The 22,492-nt window shown below is 65.1% G+C and overlaps 9 protein-coding genes across 9 annotated transcripts in view; 5 read left to right on the top strand and 4 right to left on the bottom strand.

Annotated features, from left to right (window-relative positions):
• Positions 1-603: 603 nt before the first annotated feature.
• EMIHUDRAFT_462807 (hypothetical protein) lies at positions 604-2,126 on the top strand (the record flags this gene model as incomplete). Its single annotated transcript, XM_005783361.1, has 5 exons — positions 604-1,212; positions 1,430-1,530; positions 1,595-1,652; positions 1,723-1,758; positions 1,833-2,126. 5 exons carry the CDS (start codon positions 604-606, stop codon positions 1,977-1,979), a joined length of 951 nt encoding a protein of 316 aa, XP_005783418.1. The 3' UTR covers positions 1,980-2,126.
• Positions 2,127-3,565: 1,439 nt separating this feature from the next.
• EMIHUDRAFT_309643 (hypothetical protein) lies at positions 3,566-4,960 on the bottom strand (the record flags this gene model as incomplete). The annotated part of the gene is made up of 7 exons (XM_005783360.1): positions 3,566-3,667; positions 3,749-3,766; positions 3,924-4,009; positions 4,118-4,196; positions 4,255-4,302; positions 4,386-4,742; positions 4,835-4,960. 7 exons carry the CDS (start codon positions 4,958-4,960, stop codon positions 3,566-3,568), a joined length of 816 nt encoding a protein of 271 aa, XP_005783417.1.
• A 926-nt stretch (positions 4,961-5,886) lies between these two features.
• Positions 5,887-6,636, top strand: Lhcf45_1 (light harvesting protein; the record flags this gene model as incomplete). The annotated part of the gene is made up of 1 exon (XM_005783359.1): positions 5,887-6,636. The coding sequence occupies one exon, from the start codon at positions 5,887-5,889 to the stop codon at positions 6,634-6,636; it is 750 nt and encodes a 249-aa protein (XP_005783416.1).
• Positions 6,637-6,757: 121 nt separating this feature from the next.
• EMIHUDRAFT_203046 (hypothetical protein) lies at positions 6,758-7,489 on the bottom strand (the record flags this gene model as incomplete). The annotated part of the gene is made up of 1 exon (XM_005783358.1): positions 6,758-7,489. The coding sequence occupies one exon, from the start codon at positions 7,487-7,489 to the stop codon at positions 6,758-6,760; it is 732 nt and encodes a 243-aa protein (XP_005783415.1).
• Positions 7,490-7,845: 356 nt separating this feature from the next.
• On the top strand, positions 7,846-10,494 carry EMIHUDRAFT_449615 (hypothetical protein; the record flags this gene model as incomplete). Its single annotated transcript, XM_005783357.1, has 7 exons — positions 7,846-8,247; positions 8,348-8,747; positions 8,816-8,881; positions 9,017-9,147; positions 9,188-9,762; positions 9,885-10,143; positions 10,282-10,494. 7 exons carry the CDS (start codon positions 7,846-7,848, stop codon positions 10,492-10,494), a joined length of 2,046 nt encoding a protein of 681 aa, XP_005783414.1.
• Positions 10,495-14,170: 3,676 nt separating this feature from the next.
• EMIHUDRAFT_99259 (hypothetical protein) lies at positions 14,171-15,049 on the bottom strand (the record flags this gene model as incomplete). The annotated part of the gene is made up of 1 exon (XM_005783356.1): positions 14,171-15,049. One exon carries the CDS (start codon positions 15,047-15,049, stop codon positions 14,171-14,173), a length of 879 nt encoding a protein of 292 aa, XP_005783413.1.
• Positions 15,050-15,951: 902 nt separating this feature from the next.
• On the top strand, positions 15,952-17,520 carry EMIHUDRAFT_99258 (hypothetical protein; the record flags this gene model as incomplete). The annotated part of the gene is made up of 3 exons (XM_005783355.1): positions 15,952-16,461; positions 16,880-16,996; positions 17,092-17,520. The coding sequence occupies 3 exons, from the start codon at positions 15,952-15,954 to the stop codon at positions 17,518-17,520; spliced, it is 1,056 nt and encodes a 351-aa protein (XP_005783412.1).
• A 2,004-nt stretch (positions 17,521-19,524) lies between these two features.
• Positions 19,525-20,640, top strand: EMIHUDRAFT_434327 (hypothetical protein). Its single transcript, XM_005783354.1, has 5 exons — positions 19,525-19,693; positions 19,767-19,840; positions 19,947-20,010; positions 20,087-20,198; positions 20,270-20,640. The coding sequence occupies exons 1-5, from the start codon at positions 19,535-19,537 to the stop codon at positions 20,452-20,454; spliced, it is 594 nt and encodes a 197-aa protein (XP_005783411.1). The 5' UTR covers positions 19,525-19,534; the 3' UTR covers positions 20,455-20,640.
• Positions 20,641-22,106: 1,466 nt separating this feature from the next.
• EMIHUDRAFT_99256 (hypothetical protein) overlaps positions 22,107-22,492 on the bottom strand; it is a gene marked incomplete at both ends in the record, with an annotated part of 2,194 nt that continues 1,808 nt past the window's right edge. Inside the window, one exon of the mRNA XM_005783353.1 lies at positions 22,107-22,358. Coding sequence (XP_005783410.1) covers positions 22,107-22,358 — 252 coding nt within the window. The remainder of the gene's footprint in view (positions 22,359-22,492) is intronic.

Genomic DNA, 22,492 nt, shown 5'->3' with positions numbered 1-22,492 from the left:
CGTGAACCAGACCGCGCCGGCCACGCACCCTTGTTCCCGGAGGCCAACTCGAACAGGTTTGAGATATGCAGCAGGAGCTTAGTTGACCCTGCTCGAAGGCCGCCCTGCTCTAAGGCCGCCCTGCTCTCGGCATTGCGTTGTTGACTGATAGCACTGTCTGATCCAACCAGAAAGAGCCGTCGAAGAGCCGTCGAGCTACATGAGACCCAAGCAAGTCGTCGTGATGTACCAGAAAACGAAACCAGCACCAACAGAGGAGACGAGATGGGGGCGGAGCCGCGGCTGAAAAGGGCTATTAGTGCCAGTGCGCGCCAAAAAAAGAAAGAAAGAATATAGACAAGCCAAGGGAGGGATGGGAGGACGGCACGCCGCCACCACACAGGGATTTTAAGGAGAGGAGTGTGGTGCTAGCCGTCGCCCACCCTAAGCCTTGGTCGTCTGCCTCTTTCTATCTCCCTTCGCAGTCCCTCGCCATTCTCGCGCCAGTCCCGCGCGGGCAGAAAAGTCTTTTTTTGCGGGCGGTGGTTCTCAGCCTGCATGCGCCACAGCTGCTTGCTGGGCTGCTGAGGCTCGGTTGGCTACGGCTCTGCGTGAGTAAAAACAATGCGACTAAGCTCGACGCTCTCGGTGGAGCGGCGTGGTGCCGGTCCGGCCGAGGTGGCTCGCGTCGGTATTGTGGGCGCCGCGCTCACCCACATCATATTCGTGCCTGGCAACCCCGGCGTCGCGAGCTACTACACCTCGACGGCAGAGATGCTCGCCGAGCGGCTCGGCGCCACTGCCGCCGTCGTTGGCTATCTGGGGCACGGGTCAGCGCCGCTCGAGCCGCCGATGGCCGCATACGGGCTCGAAGCTCAGTGCGAGCACGTGCACCGATTTTTCGAGGGTGAGGTTGCAAAGCTCAAGGCTGGCGCTGAGGAATGGGGTGGCGAGGCGCGGCTCCTGGTCGTCGGTCACTCGATCGGCGCCTACATCGCCTTTGCGGGCGCACAGCGGGCGGGGCTGCGGCGCGGCGCCATTGGCGGCGTGCCCACCCGCTCGATTGGCCTGATGCCGTTTCTCGAGCGCACCGAGCTAGTCCGGACGAAGGCGGAGGCGGCGACGTCTTGGTGGGCGCCCGCCGCCGTCCTCTTCCTCTCCTGCGCCGCCGGCCTGGTGGGGCTGCTCCCTCGCTTCGCCACGGAGCGGCTCCTCAAGCTCGCAGCGAGCGACGTGCGTCCCTGACCCAGCCGAGACGTGGCACGCACACACGCACGCTCGCACGCACGCACGCACGCCTGCACGCTCGCACGCTCGCACGCTCGCACGCGAACACACGCACGAACACGCGTACTCACGCACGCACACATGACACGCCGCCCACCCCGCCCTCCGGCGCTCCTCCAGCGGCCTTTCCAGACCCCTCCCCGCACCCCGCCGCCCTCGCCAGGTGCGCCGCTTCTGCCCCGAGATGGTGTCGTTGACGGCACGCGCGCTGCCCCGCTTCGGCGCGGTGCGCAACATCCTGACTCTCTTCCGCGACGAGGCGAGGCAGCTCGGCGCGCTCTCTCTCACAGCCTCTGCCGCTGCACCTGTGAGCGTGTCGCCAGGCGAGGGAGCTCGCCGAGCCGTACGACTACGCCGCGCTGAAGGAGCGCTGCGGGGGCGCGCTGGCGACCTTCTCTTGCCGCAGAGGCGCCGGCGTGGCTCGTGATGCGCCGCGACACTCGAGACCACCTGTAGGCGCTGCTGTATGCGGAAGGCGACACGGACGAATGGGCGCAGAGAGCAGCAGCGGCGGCCAGCTGTCCGCGGTCAGGATCTCTCCACACTCCCTGCACGCGTGCGACTAGGCGCCGAGCGAGGCGGCGGCGCGCGCCGCGGCTGCGGGCGTGGCGGTGGCGGTGGAGGAAGGTGTGCCGCATGCTTTCTCCGTCGAGGCGCCCACACGCGAGGCAGTGGTGGCGAGGGTGCTGGGGCTGATCGAGGAGATGAATTGAGCGAGGTCGTTCTCTTGATTTAAGGCTGCATGTCCATGTGGTAGGGGTGTGTGGTTCGGTTCTCTTGTGAGGTTGTTTATCTTGGGGGTTGTCGACGTCAAATTGTCATTTATTTTACCATACATTTAAGATATTTATCATTTCCTGTATCCTGACGTGCGTGGCCTGATTCGATCCCCCCAATGGTTGGGTAGTAGGGCTAGAGGGTCGCTCTACACTTAGCCTCTGCAGCGAGCGAGCGCTCAACTTAGCCCCCGCACGGAGCCGGGCTCGGACTTAGACGCTGTATGGTCGGGGGCCATGAACTTAGACGACACAAGGCCAACTCCGGGTAAAACCCGGGTATACCTGCAAAAGTCCAGGTTTACCCGAAAAATACCTGGACGCGTCCCGACCAACGTATGCCGCGCACGACGCCATATCGCCTTGTCCCAGGGCCAGTGCGCTACTTGCGGCGCGCAACTCCTGCTCAAGTACGCGCACCGTACCATGTGCTGCCGCTATGCGTGTCTTAAGGCGGCTGCGGCGAAGCGGCGGGCGCGGCATGCCGATGGCAGTGCGGACGATGCGGTTGCGATGTGTTCTGCTTCAAGATCGTGGCGGTGCTTGGCATGCACTTCTGCGATCCCAATCAGCTCATCGCAACGAAGCAGCGCAACAAGCTGGCTGCTGCCAACAAGGCCCTATGCTAGATCTACCTCACGCGCGGATCGTTCAAAGAGGACCAGCATACACAGGCTTCCTTGACATGCGTTTGTTTGAGCTTGAGGCTATTTGTGAGAACTGTTTGGCTTGAAGATTGCGCTCAAGAAGAGCAACGAGAATCGGAAGAGGAGGATGCTGAGGCGGCGATTGCTGAGCATGAGAAGGATCGATCCGGATTAGAAGGCGCCCGCCGCAGGCGAAGAAAATTTGGGGGCTAGCGCCGTATCGTTGATCACGGTGGGAGCCTCTTGGCCCCAGGCTGTGCCACGGCCGACTTAGCCGATGTAAGAGGCTCTCGCTGATCTTAGACCGCGTAAGCACCCCAGCGTGACTAGTCACACTTAGACCCGCTCAGCCTCGAGGCTCAGAACTTAGACTACTACCCAACCAGTATCCCCCCCCCCCCCGATCAGAAAAAAATGTGGAGAAGGTACATACATACGTTTCACGTGTACGTACCGTCAAATGCGTACCGTATATGGTATAAAAACGAGAAAGCGCGAGGCCGCCTGGGAGGCCACCCAGAGGTCGGACTACGGTGTACGGCTTTACGGACAGCCACATGGACATGGGGACGTGCGCACCTAGCGCGCACACACAGGACGACACACGACACCGGGCGCGAGAGTGCTGGAGAGTGGAGTGGAGAGAGGAGATATCAGATATCAGAGCGTGAGCTGAGCACAGCGGGCCACACGCCGACCCCGAAACGCACACGCGGGCGGAGATGGCGCAGATCCAAATATGCGCGCGGTGTCGCGACATCGACCGTCACAGTCTGTCGCACGCTTTCTGCCGTGTGGGGTCACTGCAAACCTGGCCCTAGAGGACCTCGTGCCGACAGCCGGCCCTGCTACAGGTTCAGCTCCGCAGGTCCCTCACTAAGGCCCAGGCGAGCCTCGCTCCGTGTCCCACCGCCGCAGCCCGAGCGGCAAGTTCGAGGTGAAGTAGTCGACGCCGCACCTGTCCATGTGCTCCCACACCTGCTCGCACACGCCCGCTGTCAGGGGACGGGCGGCGGCGGCAGCACCCGCTGCACCGCCGCCGTGGCGCGCCTCCTGCACGTCGTTCTCTGCGGGCGCCTTCCGGACCCACACGGCGAACGATGATTAGCGCTCCTCCTCCGGTGAGGAGGATTACTAGTTTGTGATGGCGCCTTCCAGACCCACACGGCGAACGATGATTAGCGCTCCTCCTCCGGTGAGGAGGATTACTAGTTTGTGATGGCGCCTTCCAGACCCACACGGCGAGCCTCATGCCGCGCGCGTGGAGCCACTCCGCCAGCTCCGCGCTCACCACCGCCGGGTCGGCGTTGAGGTCGATGCCTGTCCTCACACCCAGCGCTGTGAGCGCCGCGCCTTCTCTGTGCGGGGCGGGAGAGTGGCTGGTGGCCGTCGAGCTTCGATCTGTGCGCCGTCCTCGCCACCGCCCACGCGTCCGCCGCGCTGCCGACGTACGCGACGAGGAAGGCGGAGTGCTGCGGCAGGCGCCGCTTGATGTCGACGCAGGCGCCTGCGGGAGAGTCCCGATCGCTATACGGGAGGGCGGTGAGGCGCAGAGGCAGGTCGACGCAGCGGCCGAGGGAGAAGGAGATCCACGACAGCTGCGACGGGAGCACCTGCTCCAGACGGATTGGGTTCAAGCTCCCTCCCTCCGAAGGAGAGGGCGCCGCGGGCGCAGCGAGGCCCCGCTCTCCGCCACGGCCGCCGCGCTCGCCGCCGTCAGCCGCTCGTCGAAGCCTGCGCCGGGAGCCGCACCCTCCGCCTTGATCTCGGCGAAGCAGTGGACGAGCCGCGGCCCGCCTCCACCTCCGCCTCCGCCTCCGCCTCCGCCTCCGCCTCCGCCCTTGAGCGGCGGAGGGTGGCGGAGCAACGAGAGCGCCTCGGCAAAGGTGGGCACCCTCGCAGCGTCGCCGACATCGACCGCTCGCACCTCCTCGAGACTCAGCTCCGAGACAGGCGTCCGCAGGACGCCGCTGTCCACCACGCCGCCCAGCCAGCTCGACCACGAGTGCGCCGTTGCCGTGCGCCAGAGGGTCTCGTCGTGGAGCACAACCACCTGCCGGGGCGTAGCTAGGTCTCCGGCGAAGCGCGACCACGAGTGTGCCGTGCGTGTTGCAGAGTGTGGTCGCAAGAAGTGTCCCGGCATACCTCTTGGGTCCGCAGGAGCTGGAGATCGACTTCGAATCCGTAGCCGGTCTCCAGCGCCGAGCGAATCGCCGCGAGTGTGTTCTCGGGCGCGACAGCCGAAGCTCCACGGTGACCGACGATTTGCATGCGATGCGACTGGAGTACGGCAGACTGAGAGGCGGAACGGGCGTGCAAAGTCACGATGACGGGCAAAATTGTAGCAGCCCCGACGCACAGAAGGCGCGCCGGAGCGGAGTGAAGAGCACCGTCTTGGTTGGGCGTTTGTGGTGTTGTTTTTGTGTGAACATAAGATTCCTAGGACGTATTTTCTTCGAGATTTTTAGAAGCCAACAAGAAATGTGTCACACAGAGTGATCTCTCTATTTTCTTCTCAATAACAAGGCTGTGAAGAGCTGGAGCTGCGGCGGTCGCGCAGGGCCAGATTTGCCCTAGGGCCAGGCGCAACACGCAGGCTGAGAGCGCGCTCCCGCTGTCGTCGGACGCCTTCCTCCAGCTGGCCGGGCGGGTCGCCGTGTGGAGGGAGCAGGTGGTGCGGGTCATGGAGGCGGACGCCCCAGGAGGCGAAGGCGGAGGCGAAGGCTCGGCAGAGGGAGCGCGTCGCTGCCATCCTCGCGGGCACGGACGCTGCGGGCGCGGGCGCGGGGGTGGAGGAGGCGCGCAATTGCTGGGAGGAGGATGCGTACGAAGCGGAGACGCTGGAGGCGCTCGCCGACGAGTTCGGCGATTGAGCGCCTCCCTCTCTCTCCGGCTGCGCGCATGACCGGTGCGGCCTCCGAGTCGGCGTCTAGCGCGCACGATAAGGTTTTTGCTCGCCTTCCCTGGGACCCCGTGTTGCATGTCTGACTGTCGGTGTGTGTGCGATTTCGGGCCCGGGGTTGTGCGTTTATGTGAAGAGCGGCCGCGAGCAAAACAAATCGAGCGCGCGGAGAAGGATCTGTGTAAGTAAAAACGAGAAAAGGGGAGAACATGGACCAGCAACACAGAGAAACTGCACGTTTTATCAAAGTAAGTTCCCGGAAAGTTCCCTGAAAGTTCAGGGCGGTGTCAGAACAATGCTGTCAATGCACTTCACGTCGCCGCTCGCCCTGCACTCGGCGACTACCGCCCGCGCGCCGTCCGCCACCATGCGCGAGGCCACGTACAGGCCCGGGGTGACTGCGCCCGCTTACCTCGACGGCTCCTTGCCGGCCGACGCGGGCTGCGACCCGCTCTGCCTCGCGGCCCTCGCCCTGCCTCCGGGCGTGGAGGACCACAACGTGGACTATCCCTGCAAGGGCAGCATCCTGGACACCTGGTGCTTTTTTCCGTGGTCGCTGGCGGAGCGGCAGGCCATCATGGCGGCGCGCTCGCCCCAGGAGACCGAGCTCACGCTCGCCTGGATGCGGGCTGCGGAGCTGAAGCATTCGCGGCTCGCCATGCTCGCCGTGGTCGGCTGGTCGCTGGCCGAGATGCTGCAGTCGAGCCTCCCGTTCCATGCTCTCGATTTCACCGACGGCCGTGCGCCCGTCCTCGTCAACGGGCTGTCCGCCTACGCGCCGTTCATGCTGCTCGTGCTCGGCGCTGCCGCCTACATCGAGCTGCAGTCGACCGATACGGTCTTTCAGACCTTCCTGTCCCCGCCCGCCCAGAAGTACGTCCCGGGCGATCTCGGCTTCGATCCGCTCGACCTGGAGGCCAAGTTTCCCGCGGGCCTCGACCAGCGCTCGAACGAGATCTACAACGGCAGGCTCGCGATGCTCGCCATCACCGGCTTCGCTGTGCAGGAGGGTTTGTGGGGTCAGCCAATCTTCGGGGCCCACTAGTGTTTGCTCGCAGGCCGCTCTCGCTCTCGCAGCGCGCGCTCGCCTCCTCGCGGTGTTGTGAGGCTTTCGGACACACTTGAGTCTATCGCTGAAGACTCTACACGTTTTGAACATGCCGCCTTTAAGTACGCATCTCATCTTTGCCGGACCTCCTCTCCGTCCCCGCCTCGTAGTCGTGCTCGTCGCAAGCTCCCGACAGTGCGATGAGGGCGCGGTAGTGGGCGATCTCATCCTCCAGCCCCGGCCATCCCCGCCGGCCGGCAGACCAGCGCTCCGTTCCGTCGCCGCCAGCCGCCCCGCCTCCCCCGCCACCCGCCTCGAGGTCCGCTCGGATCGTCTCGAGCTGCTGCAGCGCCTCGCGGAACTGGCCGAGCGAGCCGTGTGCGCACGCCGCCTCGCGCCTTGCCTGGTGGTGGAAGGCGTAGCCGGCGGCGTCCGCGCCCCAGCGGCGCTCCGCCGCCGCGAAGAGCTGGAGCGTGCTCTCCGCGGAGTCGGGGCTCACCCGGCAGTTGAGCCCACGCATCATCAGCAGGTACTCGGACCGGCTCGGGCGTAACGCCGGGTCCGGATGGCGCTGAAGCCACTCCCAGACGCCCCACGCCTCCTGCATGTGGTCGAGCGTGAGCAGCTGCGAGAGCAGGCGCGCGATCGGCCGCTTGCCGCCGCCGCCATTGCCGCCGTCGGCAGCGGAGCCGGCGGACGCGACAGCAGCCTCGCCGCCGGGTGGCTTCAGCGGCACCGCCCACGCCGCAGCGTTCCGGTCGAGGATGTCGTCGAGCCGCTTGCCCTGGCCGAGGCAGGCGCGTACCGTCTGAAGAATCTTTGCGGCGGCGATGCCACTCGGACGACGCATGTACATGCGGCTTTTGAGGGACTGGGTATGCTGCCCGCGACGCTCTTTGAGAAAAGTTCGGCAAGGGCGTGCTCACATCTCTGCGTGTGAGTCGACAAAAATACCCTTTCTTCTTCCGTGAGCGCTTCCTTGTGTTTTTGTGTTGGCTCTTGCCCTCGCCGGTGGATGTCTTCGAAAGGGGCGTGTTCACAAAAATAAGCTTTCCCAGCGCTGACTTCTGACTGTCGTTGCGGTCTATCCCTTTCTCGACTGTCTGAGCTTGAGCTTTCCCTCTCTGTGTTTTTTGTGTGAGCTTTGCTCACGCGCGCGCTCCAACACCCGGTCGTGTCTCGCGCCTCGGCCACATTCACGAATAGATGTCTATCGCGCTGTCCGCCGTTCTCGACGGCGCAGGCGACGGCTGGGTCGAAATTCGCGCTCAGGCATCTCCGCTCCGGGGACTGCACCTCCGCCTCGTCGCCTGCTCCGACGCCGACGCCGCCAGTGACTCCTGCCTGCCGGTCGCCGTGTTTGGCGGCGCCGGCGGCGCAGCGGAGGCCGCCGGCTGGTTCGTCTCGGCCGGCCACGCCCTCGCCCACGGCGTGTACGGCTTCTGCCTCGACGGCCCTTGCGAAGTCAGTGGAGGAGGCGGTGAGGGTCCGCTGCTCACACGGCTGAGCGTCGCGCTGCCGCTGATCGGCCGCAGCACCGTAGTCTGCACCTCGGCCGGAGACCGCCTCTTTGCCGGCGTCGGGGCGGAGCCGGTCGAGCTGCCGCAGGTGTGTGCGGGTAGAGCCTCCCGACAGCCAGCTCGCCAACCTCCCGACAGCCGCGCGAGAGCCAGCCTCCCGCCAGGTGCGTGCGTGTGCTCCTCCGCAGGCGTGCAGCCAACCTCTGGTCTTCGGTGGCAACGTGAGCGCGGGCGGCGGCCGCTCGGCCTTCGTCAAGACGTACAAGACGGGCTCCTCGACCCTCGCCTCGCTGCTGCAGCGCCGCGCAGACAGCCGCGGCCTCGACGTCGCGGTCAACGCGCGCGCGGTGCCGCACCCGCTCCCGTCGCTCGAGCCGCACCTCGCCTTCAAGGAGAAGTGGGCCAGGCCGACCGACTGCCTGTACGAGAGCCACACATTCAAGGAGTGCGGCGCTGCCTTCCTCTCCGACCAGGCCAGCGGCGGCGTGCCGGCGCCGAAGCCCTTTGGCCTCGTGGTCGACCACTCGCGCCTGCAGCCACTCCTCGCGTCCTCGGGCGCAGGCGGCTCCTCGGGCGCCGCACGACCGGGTCTGCCTCGAGGCGGAGGGACGCCAGAGGGAAGCCGTGCACTGTACACGCCGGCGCGCGAGCCGTAGGCGCCGCGCTGCGCGACCTACCCGCCCCGTGCGCCTCCTTCGTCGACGCCATGCGCCGAGAGGACGGCGCGCCGCCTCCCCTCCCCTCCCCCCCCTTGTGCGGCTGGTGGCCGGGTGGTGGCCGGGTGTGGCACTCGGCGGTAGGCGCCTCCTCGCGCCTCCTCGCCTGAATTAATTATGAGGTAGTGACTTAATGAGCAGGCGCCGCCTCGCGCCTCCTCGCCTCCGCCGCCGCGCGCGAGCTCCTCTCGAGGTGCATCGACGGCATCGCCGAGGCGGAGGCGCCGGCGGCAGCGACCGAGGCCACTTGCTGCACCGCGCTGTCCCCCGCCGTCCCTCCCGCAACGCCTGTCCCCGTGCGCCGCCTCTCAGGCGTACCGCTCCACTGTCGGAGGCGGAATGCTGCTCACCGCCGTGCGCTGGCCGCCGTCGCGCTTCACGTCCGCGCTCGAGCAGTTCAGCATCCCGCAGCGGACGGGCGTGCCTTGCAAGCGCACGCGCCGCGAGAGCGGCGGCCGCTGCCACGGGCGGACTTGCGAGCGAGACTTCGACTTTTCGTGGCGCCGCAGCGCCGCGAGGGGGCGAGGCGGCGCGATGGCAGGTTGCTCTGAGGGGCAGCACGCGGTTGGTGACAGGCGGTGCCTCAACGAGTCCGCCCCCCGCTACGGCATGCTCGCCACCACGACGCGCTGCCTCCTCGGCACCAGCATCGACAACCAAGCCACCCTCCTGGACCGCACCCGCGCCCAGCTCTCTGATCTCGACGCGATCTCCGCCGCCGGCCCGCCGACGGGTGCCGAGGCACTACACGAGCATGTCCTCGGCTGCATTGAGCGTGACAGGGCTGCTGTAGGCCCGCCGCCAGACGCCGAGGCAGCCGCCGCGATGCAGGCGGCGAGGAGGAGTCTGCAGGCACGGCTCGAGGAGACGCCGAGGGGCCGGCGGCGGTGGCGGCACAGCGGAGGGGCGGCGGGGAGGCCGGTCGGCTGCGGAGCGAGGCGCGCGGATGCGCTTCTCTGCCGCACGCTCCGTGCACCTGTCCGCCGCACGCCTCTGCTCCGACCGCCAGGTACCGCGGCCCGCTGCTCGACTTTCGGTATGTGCGCGAGTCGGTCCCGAACACGCTCGGCTGGGGCGATGGCGCCACCGAGCCGGCGCCGCTCGCCGACGACTACAGGGCGATGCTTGCGAGTGAGGCGGGAGCCGTGTCGGCGTTGCGCTGGCTGGGCGCCCTCAGCGCCAAGTTCGAGCTGGTTGCCCTCACGGAGCATCTCGACGCGTCGCTGCTGCTGCTGGGCAAGCTGCACGGCTGGCCCCTGACCGAGCTGGTCTACCTCTCGCAAAAGCGGCGCCGCGCCGCCGCCACGAGACACGCCTACGACGACGCTCCGGCCGCGCGCGCGGCCGCCAACGGCTCGCTGCTCGCCGGCGCACGCGGCTGGCCCGCGGCGTCGCTCCTGCGCGAGGGGCTCGACGCGCCGTGGCTTTGGCCACACGAGCTCGACTCGCTGCTGCGCGCGAACTGGCTCGACTCGCTCGCGTACGTACACTTCAACGCGACGCTCTGGCGGCGCATCGATGCGGCATGGGCCGGGCCCGACGGGGCGCGCGCGTTCGACGAGGAGCTGGGCCGGTTCAGGCGGCTGCGGGCGGCGGTGCAAACCTCGTGCGCCCGGTGAGAGACGGTAGCGGGAGAGCGGGGCAGCTGAGGGGGGTGAGAGGCAGCCCTTGCTCGTACCTCACCCTGTTCTCTGCGAGCAGGTGCGAGCGGGCGGGGACCGCAGCTTGCCTCGCTGCCGGGCGCCGCGCACCGCGGCACGCGCCGCCTCACTTTTGCTGGCAGTTGCAGCAGGAAAGCTCTCTGCCAGAGCAGTGTGTCCGTGGGTCTCGGCGGCGCCTTTGGGTAGACCTCTCGGCGGCCGGTTGTGCTGTAGGACACCTCGACGTGGAGCGAGCACTTCTTCGTGCGCCTCGCGCTTCGTTTCGACGCCGCCGCGTCGGTGAGGGACGGCGCGGCGGCGACGGCGGCGTCTGGCGCAAGCTCGCCTGCTGACAGCAGCGAGGTTGGCATCCGGACTGGGAACGTGCGCTGGTGGCGCTGCCGGGACAGGCGGGCGTTGCGAGCCGCGTGCTGGCAGCCGCGAAAGGCAAAGGCGGGCAAGGCGATGGGGAGCAGGCTGGTGAGGCGGGGAGGTTCTGCGTGGGATTGCCTCTGTCGTTGGTCGTGACTTTAAAAACTCTCGTGACTCGTGGGTCGTCGCACACGATCTCTCGGGGTCTGAACGGGAATAAAAATCGCGGCGCGCGCAGCGCGCCACCACCACGGGCGCGGGGACCTGTTCCTTTTTACCCCATCTGCATCCTCCACAGAGAGTTAGAGTCTAGAGAGGTGTCCGTTTTTATTTTTTCTCGGTTCTTCGCGGCCTGCGCCGGAGAGTTGGCGGTCGTGCGCTGGGTGGTAATCGTCATCTGTCTGCTCTGCTGTGCTTCTCGCTCGTGCGTCCTTGGGAAGTTTTGCATACTTCCTTTCGCCTCCTGCTCTCCTATGCCACGTGGCTGTGTGTGTTTGGGTTTCTATGTTTGCGATTTGGATTTTGGATTTTCTACGACTCTTTGTTTATTTATTTACCTTCCACGCACAGTCCACCGACGCCGTGTACCGTGGGGCCTTGTTGTCCTAGCACGGGAGTACCCGTGTGGACCGGAGGTAACAGCAGCAGCAGCAGCACAGTCCACCGTTAACCTTTCTCCCAACCAAACAGAGAATAGTCAAATAGAGAGCCGGAAGTGGGAAGACAAGTGCGGAGAGCGAAATCTTCGAGGGTTTACAAGAAGCTCAAAAAAAGAATTTTACATGCAAACTCCCTCGCACGACACTTCACGAGACTCTCTGTATGTATGTATGTAGTAAGGTGAAGAACAGTCAGGCTCGGACTGGACACCAACGCGGTATGGGTGGACGCAAGACAGATGATGACGACACGCACGAGCGACACACAGACACAAACAAGCTCACAAGACACACAGCCAGCGGGCTGCCACACATCCTGAGTGGGCGTACACATCACTCAGGCCACGTCCCCCCTGTCGCCCCCCCCAGCACTCCAAGGTGCCAAGAGACAAACAACAGCACAACAACACAGACAGGCGACAGGGGCGAACGTGTGAGACTAGAGCAGGCTTGCTCCGCCTCTAGCAATCTCGTCGCCGGCCGCAAGGCACGGACGAGACCGTGTGTGGGGTCTTGTGAGGTGTCTATGGACGCCCTCCTCACAGGCTATTGGCCAGCCGCTAGCCCTAACTCGCACTCATGGGTGACGACAGTTCATTGGATGAGTGGTTACTCTCTAACGTGAAACCGCGAAAAAAGAATGCGAACCGTGCTCCCCGGTGCGCGGCCGCGCTTCCGTCGTCGTGTGCTTGCTCTGCTTCAACGCAAATCAACCACCCATGCCAGTGACGGACTACAAAAAGTGGGAGCGAATGGAGCTGGAGGAGGACGATGACGACCGGCCGCGCAGGCCTCGCGTCACGCGGCTCAACGGCCCATCCACCGTCACGCTCGGTGCTCCGCCACCAGAGCCGCCGCTGGGTACGGGGCCCGTGCCTCACACCTCTGGCCGCAGCCAGCCGCGCGACGCGCTCGACTACTCGCGGTGGGACAAGATCGACATCAGCTCGGACGAGGACGAGGAGGACGACGGCGAGGAGGAGGAGGAGCGTGCGGAATCGGAGGCAGCAGCGTGCCCGTCGCCTGCCGCCGGGTCTGGACCAGTGGCTGTGTTCGACGCGGACGCGCACGACGTGGACGCGCTCGACCCCGAGGAGGAGGCCCAGCTCCGCCAGCTGATGTCGCAGCCAGGCCAGAGCTGCACACACCCAGACCCCACCCCGAGCCTCATAGCTGACCGCGAGGCCGGCACTCCAGGCGTGGCTGCGCCGCCGCCGCCGCAGCCGGCCAAGCAGGCCCTCCCGACGGCCGAGGCGGTGCTGCAGGAGCGGACCGCGTCGCTCTCTCGCAACGGCGCGCCTGTGGAGGGCATCCTCAGCCCGCGCGAGAGGGAAGGAGCGGCTCGAGGAGAGTGGCTACAGCGAGTGTAGGCGCGGCGCGGGAGGGGCACCTCTGGAGGCAGACCGAGTCCGAGGTCGAGCTCTCGCTCCTCCTCCCTCCCGCCACACGCGCGAAGGACCTCCGGCCGGAGCTGCGCCCGTCGCCGGAGCCAGCCGCCGCCGCGTCGGTGCTGGTGCACCGGAGTGGGGCAGGGGCGGCGCCGCTGCTGGAGGCGCAAGGCGGTAGCGAGGGCTCACCCGAGGGAGCACGAGGGCTGACGGCGGCGCCCCTTGGTCGCCCTTAGGCGGATCTGCTTGCCTGTCCGGGTGAGGGGGCTGGAACTTTCCCGGAGCCTTCCCGGAGCCTTCCCGGAGTGTTCCTGCAGGTGCAGCTGGCGTACCCTGTCGAGCTTCCCGACGAGGAGGACGAGCTCGCCTGGGAGGCGGCTCAGAGAGGCCCGAGAGGAGAGGCCCGAGAGGAGAGGCAGGACCTGATGCAAAGGGCCGGGGCAGAACTTTGCCTCTCCTCCACCGAACCCTCGCCCCTCCCCCCCCTCGCCTCTGCTCGGAGCTGTGCGCCAGCCCTCGGGGACCCCTCGCCCGACCCCGGCCCCGACCCGGCAGGTGACGGACTACGAGCCAGACTCGCTCGGCGGCCGCCGCGCCCTCCGCATCACCCTCCGCAAGCGGGCCTTGCCCGGTGTGGTTGTGTGGTGGACTCGCGCCCTCGCGACAGAGGCGGAGGCGTAGCAGAGACGTGCTCCGAGATGCAGCCGAGACGCAGCTGAAATGCAGCCGAGGTGTCGCCGAGATGCCGCCGAGGTGTCGCCGGCGTCTCGGCCGGACACGCGTTGTGAGCGTGACTCGATTGCGACAGGCCGAGATCGACCCGCTCTCGATCCCGGGCCGGCGGAGGGCGGCCAAGGCAGAGGGGATGCAGAGCGTGTGGGAGCAGGCGCAGGCCATGTTTAAGCAAAAGGTGGCGGAGCGCGCGCCTCCGGCGATGCTCGACCTCGGAGAGGGCGGCGAGGCGGACGAGGGCGCGGAGGAGAGGGAATGAGAGGCCCATTTCGAGCACTCATGGCATGTCCTCCAAGCGCGGGGCGGGAGCCGGGAGAGTGAGAGAGAGAAAGAACGCTGAACATGTCTCCTGGGTGCCAGCTTTTGCGAAAACAATTTTTACCAACACGCAAAACAGTAAAAGCGGTCAACGTCGCCGCGCGTGTTGGGGATATAATGATTACGAACACGTGTGTGCAAGCTACAAGCTTCTCTCTCATCTCCACACACACAGACACACCTCCCTCAGGTGCGCACCGCGCGCTCCAAGTCGCTGCTGCTGTCGAACGGCCGGTCCGCGACCCACACGTTGACAGCCAGCTTCTCGCCGCTCGCGGGAGGGCGGCCCTCGTGCAGCGAGCGCACGTTCGGCGTGCCGTCGTCGAGCAGGTTGGCCCAGATGAGCGCGTCGCCCGTGCGCGGCGACACCGACACGTCGAGGAGCGGGAAGCGGGTCTCTCCGCCCGAGCCCGGCGGCAGGGTCGAGCCGAAGAGCAGCACCGTGAAGGAGCGCTGCTCGCCCTGCACGCTCGAGGAGGGCGACTCGTGGTAGTCGTGGTGCGGCCCGAAGAGCTCCGACGCCTGGTACCGCACCAGCTGCAGCGGCTCGACGTGCGCCGCGGTGGTCGGCATGCCGGACCGCGAGAAGAGGTCCGCCACGCGCTCGGAGATGCGCGTGGCGAGAGAGAGCTCCTCGAGCAGGGCTGCGCCGTTGGCCGCCGCCGCAACCTCGTGCGCCCGACCCGCGTAGACCATCGGCCACAGCAGCGGGCACGAGGACGAGTTGCGGATGTCGTCCTTTATTACGCCGTCCGAGTGCTGCCTTCGCAGCGGGCTGCGGCGGAAGCCTCCGCGGCTCTCGGCCAGACGCACCAGCGCCTCCAGTTCCTCCGCCGCCACCAGCCCGTGCGCATACGTCAGCTGCAGCTCGGCGTGCAGCGTGCGGAGCGCCACCGTCCGTCCGTCTCTCAGTTCGATGGTCTCCGAAATCGGCGGTTCAACGGCTGCGCCGCCGACGACGACAGCCGGCGCCGGCAGCTCCGCCGAGTCGCAGGCTTCTGTGGTGGCGACGCGGCTCTCTGGCAGCTTCGAGACGGCAGCGGATAGCCACCAGAGCGCTAGCATCGCTACCGAGTATGGCGCCGCGGCCGACGGTTGACGGTTGATGACAGCCGGCGGGCCGCGGTAAGTCGCCGCGATGGTGGAGTCTGTGCGAGTGGCTAGCGCCCAGGTGCAATCGGGCAAAGAAGAATTTTCGGGATCCCCCGTGCCCCGTGTTGTGCAAAATCCTGCAAAGGTGGGGACGTGTCTGTCCTCGACCCAGCCCTAGCTTGGGATGTCTGTTTTATTTATTTATTTAGTGTTGTGCAAAGAAGAAAGAAAAATGCTTTTTCGTTGACAAGAACGGCTAGCACCACACTCCTCTCCTTAAAATCCCTGTGTGGTGGCGGCGTGCCGTCCTCCCATCGCTCCCTTGGGTTCTCTTTTCAGTGTACGTTGCTCTTACGTTACATCCCGCCGTAGGTAGGACTCTGCTGACAGGGTTTGCGATGAGGAGCGGCCCGAATTTTCTTTCTTTCTTTACAAGAAAACAAGAACGTTGCGAAAAAGGTACCGGTTTTGCTAAAAATCTGCTAAAAATCTTTGCGGAACCAACCCGCAACCGCCGGTCGGTTCGCGGACGCGGTTCGTTCACGGTTCGCGGTTCACGGACAGTGTACGATTTTGGCGTGAACTGAGAGGGTTGGACCCGAAGGGTTTCTCGGGGGTCATAGGCCATCGATCGGTGGCCCGCGACTGGTGCGAGCGCTTCTTTCTCTCGCCCGCCCTCTCGACTCTCTCTGTCTGGTTTCTCTCGCGCATGTTACATCCATCATCTCAGACTTCCTCAGAACTACGATCGGGTGATCGTAGATGGTCATCGTAGATGATTCGAAGGCGGCGTGATTGAAGGGGAGGCTTAAGGGATTTAGCGATGCACATTCCCTGTCGTCGTCCGTCCGCATTTTACCCATAGAATCGCCGACATGCTCGTCGTGCTGGCGCCCGTCTTCGTCGCTCAGCTGGTCACCTTCAAGTGCGACATTGCCGATAGCGCCAAGTGCTTGCAGGCGTCCCCACTACTCCTGCTCGGCAACGAGACCAACGGCGCCGACGCCACAGTGTGGCCTCATGGCTCGGAACTCTTGGGCGACCTGTCTCCTTCACCTCCTCCCCCGCCGCCCTCGCAGCCAGACGAGAGCGAGCCTTCTTCGGCGTCAGAATTCTTGGCAGACTCGCCACCGTTGCCGCCGCCGCCGATGCCACCCGCACTGCCTGACGAGAGCGAGCCCCCTTTGGAGCCGCCTCCTGCAGAGTGCAATGACAGCAACCCGGCGTGCAAGATCTGGGCCGCAAAGGGAGAGTGCGCGAAAAACCCATTCTTCATGCGGAAGAACTGCTGCTGGAGCTGCCGACCGCAGTCTGGAGCCGTGCTTCAGTCGGATGGCGCGAACGAGCAGCATCCTGGCAAGCAGTCAGAGGGCAGGCCGCCAGAGGTACAGCTACAGGGGGCAGACGTGGCCGATCCACGGCCGCCAGAGGTACAGCTACAAGGGGCAGACGTGGCCGATCCGCCGGGTGACGAATGCCGCGACCGTCTGGCAGAGTGCGGCGCGCTCAAGGCAAAGGGGGAGTGCGAGGCCTCCTCCGTTGTGATGAGTGTCGCGTGCTGCAAGACTTGCGGCGGCGCGGGCAGCGTCGTGGCGCCGGACGACAAATGCGAGGACCGCGACCCTCAGTGCGCCGTGTGGGCGAGGCAGGGAGAGTGCAAGAGAAACCCTGACGACATGCAGAAACGGTGCTGCAAGTCGTGCTCGCACCCATGCTGCCTGCAGTGCGAGGCGCGCAGCCACACCGTGGCGAGGCCCGCAGCGCTGCGGCGTCACTCACTCGCCGGTTGACCCATCCGGCCAGGTGCCCGTGGCCTTCCAGTGCGAGGACAGGCGCGAGGACTGCAGCGACCGCGCAGAGAGGGGCGAGTGCAAGAGCGACGCCTCCGTCTTGAGCGACTGTTGCCAGTCTTGCGACGCGGTTCGCCGGAGCCCGCCCAGCCCAGCCCAGCCTCTACTACTCAGGCCCCTCGACCCTACACCAAAGCCGCTGCTCCTTTGCCCTCCTTGCGACAGGTCGCAAGCCGCATTTCAAAGCTCGCGTGCGTCGACACCTTTGCCGATTGCCAGGCTTGGGCGCGGACGGGAGAATGCGAGCGGAACCCGGGGCTGATGCGCGAGCGCTGCTGCAACGCCTGTAGCGACATTGACCGCTTTGGCAAGGACACCTGCCCTGCCGAGGCCGACTCAGCCGCCTGCGAGGTGCGCGTCAAACAGGGGCAGTGCATCTCCAACCCGCGCGCGATTGCGGACGAGTGCTGCCGCTCGTGCCTCGACTGGCAGGACGGGACGATGCACTGCGCCGATACGGCACCCACCCAGTGCGGCCGGTGGGCTGCTGAGGGCGAGTGCCATGCCAACCCGGGCTTCATGACGCAGAGCTGCTGCGGCACGTGCACGCACCCGTGCTGCGCCGATCCGAATTGCGTGCCGCCGCCGCCGTGACGCGCAGCGTGCCCGACTGACCGTGAGAGCGGGGAGGGAGGCAGGAGAGAGGTGGGGACCGGGGTGGGGAGAGAACCTCAGTCGTAGTGAAGCGTGGGCTCTGGTGTCGGATATTGGCAAAGCGGATTTGTGAACGACACCGCTTTGGCAAGGGAAAAGAAAGAACACAGACAACCCATGGGACTGGGGAGCCGGAGCAGACGGCATCGGCCGCCGAGGGCTCGAACGTTCGGGGAAGAGGCACGAGGAGGGCGGCGACCTCGACCGACTATGGAGGACCCGTCGCCAGACGACGCAGGGCAGAAGACGGTGAGGCGGAGCAGACGCGCAGGGCGAGACGAGGGAGGGAGCAGGACTTTGCGGAGATCAGCAGGAGGATGTACGAAGAGATTAGGAGCAGCAGGGACCCGAGGGACCAAGCATGTGGAAGACGGCTAGTGCGCTAGTCCCCCATCGGGAGGACGACCCCGGCTAGTCGCCGACCACACCCAGAAAGAACCCTGCACAAAGATCGCAAGGGCGGGGACCTGTTCCTTTTTACCCATCTCACAGTAGAGAGGTGTCCGTTTTTATTTATTTATCATGGGAGGGAATCGCGGGATGGGAGGACGGCGCACGCCGCCACCACACAGGGATTTTTTAAGGCGAGAGAGATGTGGTGCTAGCCGTCGCCCACCCTCGGGCGTCTACCTCTTCCTATCTCTCTTTGCAGTTTCTCGCTAATTCTCGCAGCGACCTTCATGCCACCTCGCTGTTCTTCCCACTAGCTCTCGTCGTTCTCTCTCCTGCTGTTTCATCTTCTGACTCATCGCTCTCCTCGGCCTCGTTCTGAGACGTTGCTGCCGTCTGCCGATCCCTTGCTCTCGCTGCTTCGTACGTGTATGTTGGCCCCTCGAGTTACTTTATCGAGCTCTCCTCGCGCAAGGACCACATTTCTGACTCCCACTCCGATCATTTGCCTCCAAGTCATGTCGTTGCTCATCAGGTCCACTCTCGCTTCTAGCACTTGTACCTCACGCTTTGAAAGAAAGAAAGAAAACAGACAACCCAAGGGAGGGATGGGAGGCCACCAGTGGTAATCCCGCCATCAGCTGTCACGATATACCCGAAGGAAACCCCAGTGCCAACACCGACCGTTGAGGTACAAGTGTATTCGAAGAGAGAGTGGACCTGAGCAACGACATGACTTGGAGGCAAATGATCGGAGTGGGAGTCAGAAATGTGGTCCTTGCGCGAGGGGAGCTCGATAAACTCGAGGGGCCAAATTATGCCGCGAGGAGGGCGGAGTTACGCAGAGCGGCGAGAGAAGCAGCGAGAGCAAGGCAGACGGCAGCGGCGTCTCAGAACCAGGCCGAGGAGAGCGATGAGTCAGAGGATGAAACAGCAGGGGAGAGAACGAGGACGAGAGTGAGAAGAACGAGGGGTGGCATGAAGGTCGCTGCGAGAATTGGTGAGAAACTGCGAAGAGAGATAGGAAGTGGTAGACGCCCGAGGGTGGGCGACGGCTAGCACCACACTCCTCTCCTTAAAATCCCTTGGCGGCGTGCCGTCCTCCCATCCCTCCCTTGGGTTGTCTGTTTTCTTTCTTTTCTAGGGATGGGAGGACGGACGGCACGCCGCCACCACACAGGGATTTTAAGGAGAGGAGTATGGTGCTAGCCGTCGCCCGCACCCTAACCCTTGGTCGTCTGCCTCTTTCTATCTCCCTTCGCAGTCCCTCGCGCTTTGGCAAAGCGGTCCTCGCATGTTTTCTTCTAGCTGTGCCTTTTGTGGTTCTGCTGTGAGAGGGGCTTGCTCACCAAGAATTCTTCTAGCACTGCGACCCTTCTCGGCATCGACACTTCGCAGCTCCTAGCCATATATGCTCCTCTGTGGACTGTCTCTTCTCGCCGGCGCAGCCAGTGCACTCGCCGGCGCTGGCGCCGGCGCCGTTTCTCTGGGCGCTGCTCACGGTGCCGCCGCTCCGGCGCTGCTCCGTGCGGCTGCGCCTCTGCGAGTCCCAGCCGCTCCAGAGATGAAGGGCAAGGGCTCACGGGGAATGCCCAAGAAGGCGATGATGCGACCGGGCGACATGGTCAACACGGGCGCAAAGAAGCGGATGATGGCGCGCGACTTTCAGCAAAAGAAGGAGTGGGTTCGCGTGGCCAAGCTTGAGGACGATTTGGCTGCCAAGGCGTGGGGGACGCTTCCGAGAGTCCTCCGAGCACTCTCCTCTCCCTGAGCGGCTCCTCGGCCCACTGGTGTAGGGATCAACCAAGGCTGTTGAGGCGGGGCGGGCGCCGGGCGGGATGGGCCCGACGGGATTCCAGGAGGGGAGCAAGTGCGCTCTCTGCAGCAGCCACACACACCGCATGTCCTCCATACCGCACACTCGCCCATCGGCCAAACGCCTGCCGCCGCCGAACCCTCGCTCTAACCTGGACCAGGTACATCTGGTCCTTGGTCCGCGGCGAGGGGTACTACGGCGAGGACGGGGAGGAGGAAGCGAAGGCACTTGCGCTGCCGCGGCAGCCGGCGCCTCCAGCGGGCGGGGCGAGGGGTTGAGGCTGCGGAAGCGGGGCTGTAGGTGTTCGCCACGGACGGCGCGTGCCGCGCGTGCAAGTTCCCGCTCACGCGGGGCGTGTGGTCGGGTGCGCAAGCGGGCTGCGACGAGCAGACGCTGACCTGCCCCGCTTGCGGCAGTCCAGACGCTGCTGGGAGGCGACGAGGGGGGCGGCGGTGTGCGCGTGACGTTTTGTGGCATTCGTAGGTACGCGCTACTCGCTCGAGTCGGGCGAGCCGCTCGACTTCCTGCCGGGAGACAACCCCGTCCACTGGCTCGCCAAGGTCGCAAACGAGAAGAATGGACCGCAGCGACTCGCCGTCTTGCCGACGCGTGTGAGCAAATCGGGCGCCGTCTACGTCCGCTTGCCCGAAAACACGATCATCGACTGAGCGACGCGCGCGCGTGTTTGGGCCGTCTCAGCCTCGTTGCCGCCCCCTCTCATGACACCAGTGTTCCGTGTCTTTGCGCTCTGTGAGTTTTTGCTCTGTCGTCTGTGCACTGTGGGGGCCACACACCCGAGTCACACGCGACATGACACATCTTGTTGAATCTTGAGAGAACATATCGTAATCGAAGAGGTGTGCATAAACCAGACACCACTATGTTATATCATAGGATATAACATACTGAGATACCAGGCTCTTCCCTGGCATATCAGCTATCAAGAAACCGTCTGATTTATAGGAGGAGGAGCTCTGTATTCTGCTTTTTCGACACATCCCACAGAAAACATCCGGGCCATGGGAATATCGGTCCAGACACTCTGGGTTCTGGTTTTTCGAGGTGTGAACGATCTCCCCGTGGAGGGGTCATTCCGGCGGAATGACCCTTCATTAACTAATCGGATTCCGAATGGGTCGAACGGGAGTACTAAGACAGCAGCATGTTCTGGGTGGGAGGAACCCTTGGGGGGAACCGTTTTATCGCTCCAGGCATTATGGTTTCTGGTTTCTGGTTTCTGCTCCGAAAGCGAGGTTGGCGGCGCGCCGCGCTGCCACGCACTTTTGTGGCTCACGGGAGGGAGGCCTGCGATGCGGTCGAGTCCGCCAGGCTGCCGCGATCCCGAGCGGAAACGCCGTGGCAGCCAACATGGCTGCCTCGTGCATCGGACGCCGACCGGCGGGGCCGTTGCTTGTCATGCCCAAGCCCTGAAAGGCTGAGCTGTGAAAGGCAGGCAGGCGTTGTGCGAGTGTTTTGAGTACCTATCACCTATCAATACAGTGTTTGGATCTACTCTGTTGGAGACAGAAAGAAGCTCTATCACAACGTCGGCGGAGCGGCCAATGCGCGCGGCGATCTTGAGGGCACCACCAGGAGCTGGCAAGGCCTCATCGCACGCTACTAGGACGAAGCGGGAGATATATTCACACCGCAGAAACCAGACCCACGGCAGATCCCACGGGAAATCGAGGCGGGTGTCCCAGAAAACAGATCCCAGAAAAAACAGAGCGCGCCGCAGAAACCGACCGACCCCTGGGTTTTCGGCTATGGGAAACCGCCATGGAAAACCGCAGCAGAAACCCTATGGGAAACCGAGGTCTGGTGTCTGCTTTGTGCACGAATGTAATCGAATGTATCGTATGCGGTATAAAAGAGTGAATACGCGTTGTGGAGATCACTTTTTTGACGGATATCTCTCGTCAAACGATAATAATCCCTCGATTTTCACTCGCGCGGCGGGACACAGTCGGAGCCGGCTGGGTCGCGCGCGAGCGGGCAGCGAGCACACAACTCTCTCTCTTCTCTCTCCCTCTCTCCTCTGGCCTCTCTCTCTCCTCTCTCACCTCGCCTCCTGCTCCTCCCACCTCCTCGGAAGACTCCCTCGTCCCGTCTCGCGAGGGACGACCTCGAGGCGAGAGCGCGGGTCGGGAGAGCCTCGCCTGCCCTGCGTGCCTGCCCCGCGCCGCTCACTCCCCTCGCCGGTCCGGAGGCAAGGAGTGGGGCAGCGCGCCGGGCAGGGACGTCCCGGGCAAGGCTGCGCCTGGCAGCATCGCGCCCGGCAGCCGCCGCGCCCCCGCGAAATGTGCAGCCCCCGGCAGCGTCATGCCGGCGGGTGGCACCGGCGCAGCCATCCCTGCCAGCGCCCCTCCGCCAGAGGGGGGGGGAGGTGCGGGCAGCATGGCGCCGGGCAAACGGCCTCCCTTGGGCGCTGCGCCTCCGGGGAGGGGGAGGGCGGTGCTGCCGCCTCCCAGGGCAGCGCCTCCCAAGGCAGCGCCTCCCAGGGCAGTGCCGCCGGGTGCTGCGCCGGGGAGGGGGAGGGCGGCGGAGGAGGGTGGCAGCGGGGCGGCGGCGCCTGAGGGGGAGGGGGGGGGGGGGGTCGGCAGGTTGGCCCGGGCCGCCAAAGGAAAGCGCCCTAACCAGGGGGGAGGAGGGGGATTCAAAAGGGGGGGTGTGCCTTGCACCGACCTACCGTGTGCAGGCAGCCTG

The sequence above is a fragment of the Emiliania huxleyi genome (genome assembly GCF_000372725.1).
Source record: "Emiliania huxleyi CCMP1516 chromosome Unknown EMIHUscaffold_18, whole genome shotgun sequence".
NCBI lineage: Eukaryota > Haptophyta > Isochrysidales > Noelaerhabdaceae > Emiliania > Emiliania huxleyi.
Note: the sequence above shows the minus strand (reverse complement) of the source record. Positions and strands in the feature narration are given on the sequence as shown.

Bases quoted from the DNA above. Each gene is read 5' to 3' on its own strand.
- EMIHUDRAFT_434327 (XM_005783354.1), top strand. From the start codon at position 19,535: ATGAAGGGCAAGGGCTCACGGGGAATGCCCAAGAAGGCGATGATGCGA. The intron at 19,841-19,946 runs GTGCGCTCTCTG...AACCTGGACCAG, and splicing joins GGATTCCAGGAGGGGAGCAA to GTACATCTGGTCCTTGGTCC. The intron at 20,011-20,086 runs GCACTTGCGCTG...GCGGGGCTGTAG, and splicing joins ACGGGGAGGAGGAAGCGAAG to GTGTTCGCCACGGACGGCGC.